This window comes from Neophocaena asiaeorientalis, unplaced genomic scaffold (genome assembly GCF_003031525.2).
Source record: "Neophocaena asiaeorientalis asiaeorientalis breed wild unplaced genomic scaffold, Neophocaena_asiaeorientalis_V1.1 scaffold282, whole genome shotgun sequence".
Classification (NCBI taxonomy): Eukaryota; Metazoa; Chordata; class Mammalia; order Artiodactyla; family Phocoenidae; genus Neophocaena; species Neophocaena asiaeorientalis.
The window spans coordinates 513,039-526,261 of NW_020172595.1; the positions used below are offsets into that span (position 1 = coordinate 513,039).

Below are 13,223 nucleotides of genomic sequence, written 5' to 3' on the forward strand. Positions count from 1 at the left end.
GTTATTCCTTTTTCCTTTTTGATTTCACTGAGTCTCTCTTCTTGCTGGGCCTTCAGCAGCCCAAAGGCTTTTCCTCCTGAAGGGGCGCAAAGGTTAATGTAGCCTCACTGCCCCCTTCCTCTCCTAACCCCCAAGCCCAGCCTGAAGCCATCACAATTCTGCCTTCGTGGGCCAGATTCCCAGCCCACAGCCCAGGGCTGTGCACCTTCCTTCTCCTGTCTTAGGGTCCTGCCTATTCCACCTTCCCTACCCTGTAAATCCCTGGTTTGGCTCATAGCTCAGCAGATGCTGGAGGAGACAGACCAGGCTGGGCGCCTCTCTGTCTGCCAGCTGTCCTCTCCCACCAGCTTCCTGGAGGCCTCCCTCCCAAACTTCCCCTTTCCCCTCATTTCCTCCTCCTCTGAATTCCAGGCCTCACTTCCCCATCAGCTTCTGCTGACACTAGCACCCAGGAAGAAGGGGGAGCTGGGTGTAGAAAAGAGATGAGAAAACAACGTTCTCCTTAATTCCTCTTAAGGGGAGCCCAGTGTGGGTGTGAAAGAAATATTTCGATAAGCCACCAAAGGAGTGGGGGAAGGTCAGTAAGACCCCAGGGGGCATTTAGTCTCAGGAACAAAGAATCTCTGAACAGGTCTGGAGGTTCAGGTGACTGAGGCCCAGGTTTCACAAGTCTGGACACGCAGGTTTGGATAGGGAGCTGAGGAAAGGCTGACTGAATTTTTCTGCACTGTGGATGGGAGAAGAACCTGAAGTTGCTGGCAGATCTGGGAGGGTGGCAAGATGGGTGCAGGGTCTGGAAAGGGAGAGGTACTTCACTTCCCACCTGTCAGCTCCAGAGAGGCACTTGGAAATATGAAAGTGTCCGACAAAGCGGTCTTTGTTTGCTTGAGGATGTGCAATGTAAACCCCTCCCCTTATCGCCTTTGGAATTTTCAGTAAAATCTACAGAGCTCCGGAATTTGAGAATTTCAGTAGATTCCTTGGGGGAATTCCCTGGTGGTCCAGTGGTTAGGACTGTGGCGCTATCACTGCCAAGGGCCCGGGTTCAATCCCTGGTGGGGGAACTAAAATCCCACAAGCTGCATGACACGGCCAAAAAAAAGATTCTTTGGAGGCCAGTGGTGCTGAGAGATAGCATTGGTGGATACAAGAGCCAGGGGGTGAGGCCAACATTAGGCGTGGGGCGCTGCTGGTCACTGTGGGCTCAACAGAGTGGGGAGCAGCCTCTGATAAATGTCTTCCCTAGGCACACTCTTTATCCCCTTTGCTGTTCTTTTTGGCTAGTGGCTTCTAGGGGAGGCCAGGACAGTGTGTCCCCCTCACTGAGACACTTTTGTCTAAGCTCCCTGCCCCAAGTTCCAGCCACTCTGCCCCAGCACTGATGAGCACACCTTTCCTTCTCTCCCCCGCCCCCCAACCTATTTCCCCTTCTGCAGCTGGGAGTTTTCATTTCTCACTGCCCTCTCCCTGACCCACATGATTGGGGGAGATGCTGATGGGGACTCTGGCCTCTTGAGTTCCCTTTATCACAGCTTCCTCTCCCCCTGAGGAGAAAGCTGCAACCCTGCCCTCCCGATGGTCTTGGTGCCTAGTGGAGGGAATCTATTTTTTTATTCATACATTCATTCAACAAATATTTATTGAGTGCTTACTATATGCCAGGCACCTTTCTAGGGCCAATGAACCAAATAAGTGTAAAATCTTGTCCTCGTGGACAATCTAATTGGGGGAGACAGACAATAAAAATAAACAAGTATATTAAAGGTGGTAGGTGCCTATGGAGAACAAAATAAGGAAGGAGATAGGAAGGGCTGCCCAGACTGCATATTTAAATAGGGTGCTTAGGGAGGCTTCTCTGCGAAAGTGATATTTGAGCAAAGATTTCAAGGAGGTGAGGAAACAAGCCACGTGGATATATTGGAGGGGATCATTTCAGGCAGAGGGAACAGCAAACGCAAAGTCCTAAGGTGAGGATGTGTCTGGATGTCTGAGTATGGATGTCTGTCCACTCTCCAGGGGAGCTCCTGGTTAGAATTAGGTCCCCTGTGTACCTACATGAAGAAAATACACTGGCCAGAAAGCTTGTCTCTGTGTGTGTGTGTGTGTGTGTGTGTGTGTGTGTGTGTGTGTGTGTGTGTGGGCCTGGATGTCTTCTGTTTGCCCCTCCATTTTCCCTCTCCCACTCTGTTCTCTGCCCCAGGAGACTAACCTGTACAGACTATATCAAGGGCACCTCTGGTTTCTAGCTGTCTTGGCTGATGGGGAGCGTGGCAGGAGAACAACAGGAGGGAGCACATTAAGTTAAGGGTATTCATTCCTCCGACTCCCTTCCCACAAGGTCACCTCAGGCTGGCTGACACCTCCATCTATGGGCAATGCTCCTCTCCAGGCAACCTGCTCTACGTGATGCTGTCCTTTTCCAGATTTCAGAAGCCCAGGGAATAACTTTCAGGTGGTCTGTGAATTTGGAAAAGAAAAAGTACATCCTCTTCTCACGTCCAACATTACACGTGTTGCCTTGTCAAAGACCACTTCACAGTTTAAAGTTCTTACTCAAGCCAACAACATCTTTTGCACTGATATCTTTTTTAAAGTCTAACTTCAACTTGCCTGTATTTCTTTTTTTAATATTTATTTACTTATTTGGCTATGCTGGGTCTTAGTTGTGGCGTGCGGGATCTTTCATTGTGGCATGTGGGGTCTAGTTCCCTGACCAGGGATGGAACCCGGGCCCCCTGCACTGGGAGCGTGGAGTCTTACCCACTGGACCACCAGGGAAGTCCCAACTTGCCTCTCTTTTAAATCTCTTGTCTTTTAATGTGGTAATAAGTACATGTTTTTTTCTATCCCAATATTTTATTAATATTTTGATAACTGGAACTCAATGTAATTGTTTTACTTTGTTATATATTTTTTATTTTACACTTTACCAGAATGCTGAAGAGATCTGTGGCACAAAATGAGTAAAAACCACTGCTGTAATCTCTCCTCCCCTCATCCCTTTGGGCCGGGGTTGCAATATGCCTTGTGATTCCCCTATAGCTGACCCGCACCTTGGTAAATAAACTATCTCTGGGCACTTCTCTGGTGGTCCAGTGGCTAAGACTCTGCGCTCCCAATGCAGGGGGCCTGGGTTCCATCCCTGGTCAGGGAACTAGATCCCACATGCTGCAACTAAGAGTTCGCATGCCACAACTAAAGATCCCGCATGCTGCAGCTAAAAAAAGATCCTGTGTGCTGCAACTAAAGATCCCGCATGCTTCAACTAAGACCCAGCCCAGCCAAATTAAAAAAACAAAACAAAACTATTTCCTCAAATGAACCAAATTTGAGAACCTGAATGATACAGTGTATATGTGTGTATGGGGGGAGTGTGGGGGGCTGGGAAGAAATGGATCTCTGCTGTAGCTCTATTTCTTATTGTAAATGAACAAAAGGGCATCCTGGTGTATGCACCAGACTCAGGGGCTTGGTTAACAAGAGGCTTTCCGGGAGGCAGGAAAACAAGTTAGGATTCTGAGTCTACGAGGTACAGCTCTGGAGAACCATAACAGAGTCACCAACATCGCTTTTGCCAAAGCCTTTTCTTTTCTAAAATGCCTCCTTGTAGGGCTTTGAGGGGAATGTGGCAACAGTTTATTTCTAAATTTCCCCTCTTGACTCCTGTAAAGAGATTGGAAACACACACGCACGCACGCACGCGCTACATTTGCAGTGAAGCTAGGAGATACAGAGTACCTCCGATTTATGTGTCCGTGTGACCAAATTCCCCGCTGAGCAGGCATTCCCCAAGAGTGCCTCTGAGAAGAGCAGGGGAGTAGCGAGGGTCCCAGTAACTGCTAAAAAAAAAAAAAAAAAAGCAAATATTCCTTCCTGGGAGGAAAGGCCTCACCCCTGGAGGGAAAAGCTGAGGGCAGTGCTGACTGAACAGATTCAAATACCCGTAAAGGTGGAGAGAGAATGTTTTAAAGCAGCCAAAGGGACCCAGATGTGGCAGCAAAATTCTCCTAATATTAAGTGCACCACCTTAGGTGCACTTGGGAGGTGGCAGCCTGTGAGGTTTCCTGTGAAATAAAGAAGCCTAAGGTTGGGGGTAAATGCTTACTTAACTGGGAGAGGTTCTCAGAGGCCAAGGAGGTAGTGGCTACACAGAGGTGCCAAATTTAAGGAAATAGTCCATTGTGATGGCAAAAGAGGAGGAGTCCTTGTACTTGTAAGTCTGGAAAGCCATTCTGACCCCCCACCAAACGTCCTCCTGTTAATAGTTTAGAAAAATCTATCTCATTTAAATATGAGTGGGACTTCCCCAGTGGTGCAGTGGATAGGACTCTGCGCTACCAATGCAGGGGGCCGGATTCGATCCCTGGTCAGGGAACTAGATCCCACATGCATACTGCAACTAAGAGTTTGCATGCCACAACTAAGGAGCCCACGAGCCGCAACTGAGCCCGCCTGCCGTACCTAAGGAGCTCACGTGCCTCAACTAAGACCTGGTGCGACCAAATAAATAAATACTAAAAAAAACCCAAACTGATAAGCTTTAAAAAAAAGAAAGAGTAACAAAAAGAAATGACCAGGAATCCCCTGGTGGCGCAGTGGTTAAGAATCCACCTGCCAATGCAGGGGACACAGGTTCGAGCCCTGGTCCAGGAAGATCCCACATGCCGCGGAGCGGCTGGGCCCGTGAGCCATGGCTGCTGAGCCTGCGCGTCCGGAGCCTGTGCTCCACAACGGGAGAGGCCACAACAGTGAGAGGCCCGCGTACCCCCCCAAAAATAATAATAATAAAATAAAAAATAAATATGGTGAGACAATAAATAGAGCTGTGGACAGAGATATATGAGAGATAAGGAGAGAGGTAAGGGAAAGGGAGATCAGGGAAGATGAAGATAGGATGTCTAGCACGTGGAAGGCACTCAGTAAAGGCATAGTTGAATAGATGGATGAGCCCTGATGCTCAGATAGGGAGACGTGGAATGAATATTGAGAAGAAACCCACTGTCCATCGGAGAAGCAATTGTCCTAGTTTCATCCTGAGATGATGAGGGCCTTAACTAGCAGTGAGAATCAAAAGGCAGAGGAAGATACTTATATATCTCAGAGGCAGAATGGATGGCACTTGGGGTTTTGGATGGGAGAATGGAGGGAGAAGGCAGAATAGGATAAGTCCCAGGATTTTGCTTTGAGTGACTGGGTAGATTGTTTCCATTCACTGGCGTGGGGAATATAGAAGGCTGACCCAGTTTGGGTAGACACTGATGATTTTGAAATGCCTGTGGTACATTCTGGGGAAGATGTATAGAGGGAGGTTAGATAATCTGGACTCAGATCTCAGAAAGAGGCCTGAGGTAAAGGTACAAATTGAGATGGAGATATAGACTGGGGACTCGACAGAGACTAGCAGTAGTTAAAACTGTGGCTATGGATTTCCCTGGTGGTGCAGTGGTTAAGAATCCATCTGCCAATGCAGGGGACATGGGTTCGAGCCCTGGTCCGGGATGATCCCACATGCTGTGGAGCAAATAAGCCCGTGTGCCACAACTACTGAGCCTGCGCTCTAGAGCCTGCGAGTCACAACTACTGAGCCCGCATGCCACAGCTACTGAAACCTGCTCACATAGAGCTGGTGCTCCGCAACAAGAGAGGCCACCTCAATGAAGAGTAGCCCCCGCTCACCGCAACTAGTGAAAGCCCGCACAGCAACGAAGACCCAACGCGGCCCAAAATACATACATACATATATACATAAATGTATTTATTTTTAAAAAAATGTGGCTATGACAGAATTGCCTAGGTAAGCCCATAATAGATGCTCAGTTGAATGAAGGTAAGAGAAACATCCCAAAAGTCTTCCAACAGGAGAATGGTGTGAAAGCACATGTGGAGGGTACAGGAGTTGGGAGGGACTCAGGTCTGATTGCTTTTATGTCCCTGTGAAAGAAGAGGTAAAATGGAGAAAAGATCCAAGGTATAGGTCATGTAGAGTCAAGATGATGGATGGAGTGGACAAGGTGAAGGAACTGTGAAATTAGTGCATAGAAAAGTAATTTGAAAATTGTGTGCAAGAATGTTCATAGGAGATGTACTCATAACATCAAACCAATAGAAATAATCCAATTGTACATCATCAGGTGAATGGATAAACAAACTGTGGTACATCCATATAATGGAATACCACTCAGCAACAAAAAGGAACAAGCCTCTGATACCTGGAACAACATAGATGAATTTCACAGACATTATGCAGAATGAAGGAAGCCAGATACAGTAGTGTATGCTATATGATTCCATTTGTATGAAGTTCAAGAACAGATTAAACTAATCTATAGGGGTATAAATCAGTAGTTGCTCCTGGGAGGGGAAGGGGATTGACCAAAGAGGGGCATAGGAGAGTTTCCTGGGGTGGTGGAAGTGATTTGTATCTCAATTGCAGTGCTGTGTACATGGGTGTGTATATTTGCCAGAGGTCATCAAACAGTACACTTAAGATCTATGTACTTTACTATATATATATATATATATATATATATATATATATACATCTGTATATAATGTCATATACGTGGACATTAAATCTTCCAGAGAGATGGCAGAGATTGAAATAGAGAGGCAGCTGGAGAGCCGGGCGTCTGCTCTTGGTGAATGTGAAGGAGTTGGACAGTGACAGCAAGAAGGAGAGGCCAAAGGAGGTGGGGTGAACCTCAGAGGAGTCATGGTCAGAGGTTGAAAGTATATCCTGAGAACCATTAATTAGTTGAAAAATATTTATAAGGACTCAGCTGGAGGAGAAGTCACCCAAGTCTCACCCTTGCCAACACGTAGAGGAGGAAACACCAGGTGAGATGGGATCACTTGTGCTGGGATTCCAGAATCCCTTCTGTTTTTTTCACTTCTTTTCCTGCTCTAAGCTCTAAGTTGGGAGTTTGCTGGCCCTGACCACCCTCAAGGCAGCCCACAGATGGATGTTAAAGCAGTCAGACCAGAGACGTGTGTACATCCATTTCACAACTTTCCTACTTGTTGCCTTTCTTCTTGAGTACCTGGTAAAAGTTTCTTTTGAAAAGTTACATCCTTGAGTTTGCTGAGCTTATTAGCACAGCAGTTCCCATCCTACAGGTTAAAGTGCCCTAGAGGGTCTCAGATTTATTGAAAGGGTCCTTGAATCCACACATACTCCAGGGTTTATTCTAGATGGACTTTAAGAAAAGCCAAGTACTCTCTTCATAATCCACAACAGTTTTGGATACTGGAAATCTTAGGTGGACAAAAGAGGTTGAAAGAGCAAAGCACCTTTGAGTTCAGGCCCAGCTATAATCTTGGTCATTCTAGCTCAGGACTGGGGAGGATATAAAGGCTAACATACACTGACCCTCCATTGCAGTGGAGTCTGAAAACTGACAGATGCTACTCCCATTTTACAGTAAGTAGGGGAACCATGATTCCTATTTATGTTGACTTGGCTTCTAAGCTGCATTGCCCTGGGACATGGAGTAGTGCCATGTGATTAATTATATGCTCTGTGAAATACAGAGTTTTATCCTCAGGCCAGTTGCCCATTCCAGCCCCTCACCCCGACTCCACTGGTGGTGATCTTCCCTCCCTCCCCAAACCATGGGGTTCCCACAGTGGAGTACAAGAGACAATTTGCTCCACATTGACCCTTTGGGGATGGGGATGGGGCGTTGATAGGACAAGGCAAGGTAAGGGACAGGGCAGAAGCTGGAATTAAGGCCCAGTTGAGAAAAGCCACATATTGGTGCCTCAGGCCTCCCCCTTCTCTGTGACCACCAGGGGGCAGCCCTTGCCTTGCCATGGCACCTCATTTCCACAGCCTCTGGTTAGATGGCCCTGAGGAGGCAGCCACTCCACTAAAAGAGAGTGGCTGAGTCACTCCTTCCCAGATTGTGAGGTACTGTGCTTGTCTAGGTGGTTCAGAGAGGTTCAATAATTTGTTCAAGATTATGTAACTAGTTTGTAGGGGAGCTGATCACAGCCTGACTTCAAGCCAGCATTCTTTTTTTCTTTGCGGTTGTGTCCTCACTGTTGTGTCCTCTCCCGTTGTGGAGCGCAGGCTCCGGACGCGCAGGCTCAGCGGCCATGGCTCATGGGCCCAGCCACTCCGCGGCATGTGGGATCTTCCCGGACCGGGGCACGAACCTGTGTCCCCTACATCGGCAGACTCTCAACCACTGCGCCACCAGGGAAGCCCCAAGCCAGCATTCTTAACCATAAAATTACTACTTCTCCAAAAGTGCTCCAAATCACTGCAGTGGAGATTAGGACTGCACAATCTATGGATGTATTGTGAAACAGCGAGAAACTCGGACAGAAAGAAAGAATATGTACTGATATAAAAGGAGCCAGAGGGAAAATGTGTGGCGAGGGCTGGGCAGGCTTCACCCAGCATATCACACATCATCCTCTTTTCTCTGTGCTGTGTTATCTCATGTAGGTGTGTAATACATGTACAAGAGTGTGTTGCATACTCTTGTACTAGTCCCTGCATAACCTTGGAGTTATGTGTAACGTAATGTGTATTTCATTTGGGTCTGTCATAATGCATTTCATGTAATGGGGGCACTTTGTGATTTCTCAATAAATGTTAGCTAAATAATGAATAAAATAAAAAATGAGTGAATTGACCAGTGGGTGATAAATCTGTGCAGAACACACCTGGTAAAGCAGACCTCTGCAAGAGGTGTGTTCCTTTAGTGGGGCTCTGAATGTGAATGCATCCAAACTTCCCCATCAGCGGCACTCACTCTGCCAATCCACCCAAGTCAACACATCCTAAGTGAAACAGACAAAGTCCCTGGCAACTCCCTGTCGCCACGACCAATCAACTGACTTCTGCTAATCCTCTCATTTATAGAATTTCTAGAGCAGCCCTGGGGGAGGGCCAGACTCGAAGGAAGGGAATGGATAGGGTGGACCTGGGTGCTATTGAGCCAAGGGGAGGGGAAGTAGGTTAGCTCTGAGCCCAGAAAGGCTCTTGGAGGCTGATTCTTGGTAAAGGGTTGGTCTTCTTGAACCTCAAAAGATAGGGGAACCACATCCTGGTCTCACCTATCCACCCACCCACCCTAGCATCACCGGCCATCTAAGACCCCCCTCCGCCTCAAACACTTAGGCAACATGCCCACATGCTGCCCCCACCTCCTAGTGACCCAGATATCACCGTCAGCAGCATCCTCTTTCCTCAGGGAGGCATGCGTCTGATGCCCCAGGCCCTAGGGCGTTGAGGTCCTTTGTAAGTGATGTGTCAGTCCTGTGTGTCACAGGAAGCTCCCCACCCCCATCCAGTGACCAAAGTCCTGGTCAGAACTAGTGGGTCGTTTTCCTCCACCCAGACCTCACTGCTCACGTCCCCCTCGTCAACAGGAACACCCTTCGACATGGCCCAGATGCTGTTCCTCATCTTCATCACGGTCCATCCAGGTGACAGGGGTTTCTCCCAGGACCCTGAGGGGTGTGGGGCTGGGAGGATGGAGGATGGGGGAGGCTGGACATAGATGTCCCGGGGGAGCAGGTTGGGTGGGGGCTGAAAGCAGGGCATCCCTCAATAAAGCTGATACCCAGTGGGCTTCCCCACTTCGCAGTTCCCTCCACGTCACCCGCTGGGAAGGTCATTCCCCAGCTTCCATCCTGGAACTCTTCCTTCCCAGCCATGTTCCTAACAAGATAAAGTTTAAAGAACCAGTAAAAAAGGGCTTGAAGGAAGGAAGGGCTTGAAGGAAGGGGTCAAATCTTTTTAAGGGGTCAGTTTTAATTCGATGAGTTTAATAAACTTATTAAACAAGGCTTATTATCTAGGGTCTAGATATAATTAGGAGTTTAGGAGATCTAATTAAATCTAAGTTAAGTTTCTTAATGTAACTGATTTTAATTGTCAGACATATTCATTGACTAAAGTCAGTGTGGATTCCAGACCAGCATCAGCGTCAGCGGGGACCTAGGGCAAATTCTCAGGACCCACTCCAGACCCACTGAATAAAAAATTCTGGGAGTGGGGCCTGGGAATCTGTTTTAACAAGCACTCCAGGGGATTCCAACGTGCTCTCAAGTTTGAGAATCACTGAAATAGAAGACTGATTGGTAAATTTCATTAACTAGAGAATTTAATCAAGAATTTTAATAATTGGTTTAATTCATCATTTTAGATAAGTTAAATAGGGATCCCAAGCAATTATAGCCATGTCTTCACCTGGAGATTTAATTAGTTAATGCTCTTTTTTTTTTTTTTGCCATACGTGGGCCTCTCACTGTTATGGCCTCTCCTGCTGCGGAGCACAGGCTCCGGACGCGCAGGCTCAGCGGCCATGGCTCACGGGCCCAGCCGCTCCGCGCCATGTGGGATCTTCCCGGACCAGGGTACGAACCCGTGTCCCCTGCATCGGCAGGCGGACTCTCAACCACTGTGCCACCAGGGAAGCCCTAGTTAATGCTCTTTAACAACAACAACAAAAAGAACAAAGTAGCAAGGATGGTATGCAACAGAATGCTATTAGTACTAAGATAATACCTGGAATAATATAATTAATGGTATTAGTTAACTAGGCAGCCACGTTCATGAATGAGCTTCACTTTCACTGTGACAAGTTAAATTTCAGCAAAATGTTACTAGTGAATGGAACTGGAGAATGATGGGAGAGGGTGAGGGTGAGAGTTGGTATGGGAAAGAATTTGAAAAACAATTTAATAAGCAATGTTAAGAAATTAGATTGGTAAAGAGGAAAGGCTTAATGAGACATCTAAAGTGCTCGTCCCTCTAGGCCCTCTGTGGGTGGGGTACAGCAGGGATAGTCTACTGCAAGCTCTCTTGTCTTTTCTCTTTGGAGTAACTGGGGAGGCGTTTCTCTGGGTCTTCTCTCTGCCCCCAGGATCCTGTGCTCTCTGGGTGTCCCAGCCCCCTGAGATCCGTACCCAGGAGGGCACCCCTGCCTTCCTGCCCTGTTCCTTCAATGCCAGCCAAGGGAAATTGGCCATTGGTTCTGTCACGTGGTACCAGGACAAAGTGGCCCCAGGGAAGGAGGTGAGGAATGAGACCGCAGAGTTCAGGGGCCGCCTGGCCCCTCTCCCCTCTTCCCGTTTCCTCTGTGACCACCAGGCTGAGCTGCACATCTGGGACACCCGAGCCCGTGACGCCGGAGTCTACGTGTGCAGGGTGGAGGTGCTGGGCCTGGGTGTCGGAACAGGGAATGGGACTCTGCTGGTTGTGGAGAAAGGTGAGGTGCTGGGAAGCTGTGCCTCCTTGGCCGGAGGCCCCACTGTCCCTGGTAGTCGAGTCAAGAGTCCTTCCCTGAGGCCCACTGTCCTCCCTAAGCCTGTGCACGCTTCTTCCCAGGGCCTCCTTTCCTAAGCCCTTCTCCCCCTCGCCATCCCCACCCACATGCAGGACCTCCTCAGCTAGCTGCCGGCACAGTCTTCCTCCTTCGGGCTGGGTTCTATGCCTTCAGCTTTCTCTCAGTGGCCATGGGCAGCACCATCTATTACCAGGGCAAATGTGAGTAGTGGAGCCGGGACAATGGGCGCAGAGATGGGAGGGGCGCTGAGAGGGCTGGAGCAGGTGGAGACAGAGACCCCGAAGAGAAGGAAGCTGCAGCACTGAGCTGCTCCTGTGGCCTCTCCACCAGGCCACTGTCACGTGGGAGCACACTGCCACTCCTTGGATGGCCTCTGATGAGTGATTTCAGACCCCAGGGATCCCAAGTTCTTCAAGACACCCCCCAATAAATCCCTCTCTGCCCCACCATTAACTCCTTTTGTGTATTTCTTGCTCTAGATGACCCAATGTGCCCTTTCTGGGTTCTCCCAACTCTTACTCTCCCTTCTACCAAGTCTGGTCTGGAACGGTCCGAGGAGGGAGCGTCCCAGGACTGTGCCTAGAGTTCCCTCCCACCATCATCCTGAGACTCCACACCTCCTTCTCCCACCCAGGAGGCTAAGGTCCTTCGTCCTGAGAAAAGTGGAGTATCACACATGATTAGTTCTACTTCTCAATGGCCCACAGACAAATGCTCTTTTCTGGCCTTCAGGGGAGCTTGGGTCCCTAAACAGCCTTCTTCACCCAGTGGATCCCTGGTGGGTAAGAATGGGTGGGAGGGTAAGTTGCTTAGGTCTTGATAGTGGCCCTGTTGAGCTGGGGCTTGAGGTAGATGGAGAAGCCTGAGACACAGAGGGTGGCGAGACCATGGTCTTTACTGGGTCTTTACTGGTCTTTACAGCATGACCCTGACCACCCGCCTGGGCTGGACGAGGCGTCTGGGGGTGCTCAGATGGGTTTGTTCTTGGCAATGCAGGCGTAGTCCGTGCTGGGGTCCTCCTTGCTGCCTTCCCTTTCTTGGTTGCCGAGGTCAGGTACCTCCCGTTCAGGCAGCCTCAGCAGGGACGCATAGTGGAGCTCCTGTTGCGAGAGCTGGGCCTGGGGCCGGGACAGAGGGTGCTGACAGGAGGTCCCCAGGAGCCTCCCTCCCCTGACGCTGCCCTCTGAGTTCTCACTGCTCCCCTGCCCCACTTTCTTACCTCATTGCCTCTATTTTCGCACTCTCTCCCTCTCTCTCTCTCTTTCCGTCTCTCTCTCTTGTCCTTTTCCCTTTGTGTCTCTCTTACTCTCTCACTCTCCCCCTCTATCACTCTTAATCTCCTTCTCTTACTTTTTCTCTTGATTTCTCTCATTTTCCCTGTGTCTCTCTCATTCTCTCTCTGATTTTTGCCTCTCACTTTTGTCTCTCTCTCCCTCATTTCTTCCTCTCTCTCCTTTCTGTCTTATTTCTTCTTTCCATCTCTACCCCTTTCCTTTCCTCTCTTCTTCTCATCCCTTACTTCCCTCTTTCTGCTTCTCTCTTACTTCCTCTGTCTCTCTGTCTCTCCGGCTCGTTTCTCCCTCTTCTCCTGCCCCCCGACCTCAGCCCCCGCTTGTTGCCCCATCATGCACTTCTCTGCCCCAGACTCACCCAGCTCCTCTCCAGCCTCCTCACTGGAAGAAAAGAAGCAGCTCGGCTTGGCCCTTGCCTCCCTTGTGCCACCTCCAGCCCTCCTCGCCCACTCTCCCCACCCCCAGCAGGTGTTTCCTCACTTGCCAACCTCCCTGTGGTTCCCACAGCCAAAAGCCAAGGTCCCTCTCTTTGGACACTCTCCCCTCCCTCTCCACCCCCCAACTTCTACCCCCTTCCTCAGGCAGGAGGGGCGAGTCAGGGTTGATGGGGGCATCTGGGAGCGCAGGA

At 49.2% G+C, this 13,223-nt stretch overlaps 3 protein-coding genes across 4 annotated transcripts in view; 1 reads left to right on the plus strand and 2 right to left on the minus strand.

Moving 5' to 3' along the window:
• The window catches only part of AIF1 (allograft inflammatory factor 1), a 2,891-nt gene extending 2,537 nt beyond the window's left edge, over positions 1-354 (minus strand). The window contains exons 1-2 of the mRNA XM_024738621.1: positions 251-354; positions 15-76 (exon numbers count right to left, since the gene is read on the minus strand). Coding sequence (XP_024594389.1) covers positions 15-76; positions 251-275 — 87 coding nt within the window. The 5' untranslated portion in view covers positions 276-354. The remainder of the gene's footprint in view (positions 1-14; positions 77-250) is intronic.
• An 8,839-nt stretch (positions 355-9,193) lies between these two features.
• On the plus strand, positions 9,194-12,033 carry NCR3 (natural cytotoxicity triggering receptor 3). 2 transcript variants are annotated; one of them, XM_024738702.1, is made up of 5 exons: positions 9,194-9,250; positions 9,382-9,438; positions 10,881-11,225; positions 11,396-11,503; positions 11,634-12,033. In XM_024738702.1, exons 2-5 carry the CDS (start codon positions 9,396-9,398, stop codon positions 11,678-11,680), a joined length of 543 nt encoding a protein of 180 aa, XP_024594470.1. In that variant the 5' UTR covers positions 9,194-9,250; positions 9,382-9,395; the 3' UTR covers positions 11,681-12,033. The 2 variants fall into 2 exon arrangements, with proteins under 2 accessions (XP_024594470.1, XP_024594469.1); XM_024738701.1 differs by lacking the exon at positions 9,194-9,250 and having other exon boundaries at positions 9,270-9,438.
• Positions 12,034-12,180: 147 nt separating this feature from the next.
• Positions 12,181-13,223, minus strand: part of LST1 (leukocyte specific transcript 1) — a 1,925-nt gene continuing 882 nt past the window's right edge. The window contains exons 3-4 of the mRNA XM_024738703.1: positions 12,954-12,976; positions 12,181-12,421 (exon numbers count right to left, since the gene is read on the minus strand). Of these exons, the coding sequence (XP_024594471.1) occupies positions 12,272-12,421; positions 12,954-12,976 (173 nt within the window). The 3' untranslated portion in view covers positions 12,181-12,271. The remainder of the gene's footprint in view (positions 12,422-12,953; positions 12,977-13,223) is intronic.

Coding starts and splice junctions, on each gene's coding strand:
- NCR3 (XM_024738702.1), top strand. CDS start 9,396: ATGGCCCAGATGCTGTTCCTCATCTTCATCACGGTCCATCCAG. Junction 9,439..10,880: donor CTTCATCACGGTCCATCCAG/GTGACAGGGGTT, acceptor CTCTGCCCCCAG/GATCCTGTGCTCTCTGGGTG. Junction 11,504..11,633: donor CATCTATTACCAGGGCAAAT/GTGAGTAGTGGA, acceptor CCTCTCCACCAG/GCCACTGTCACGTGGGAGCA.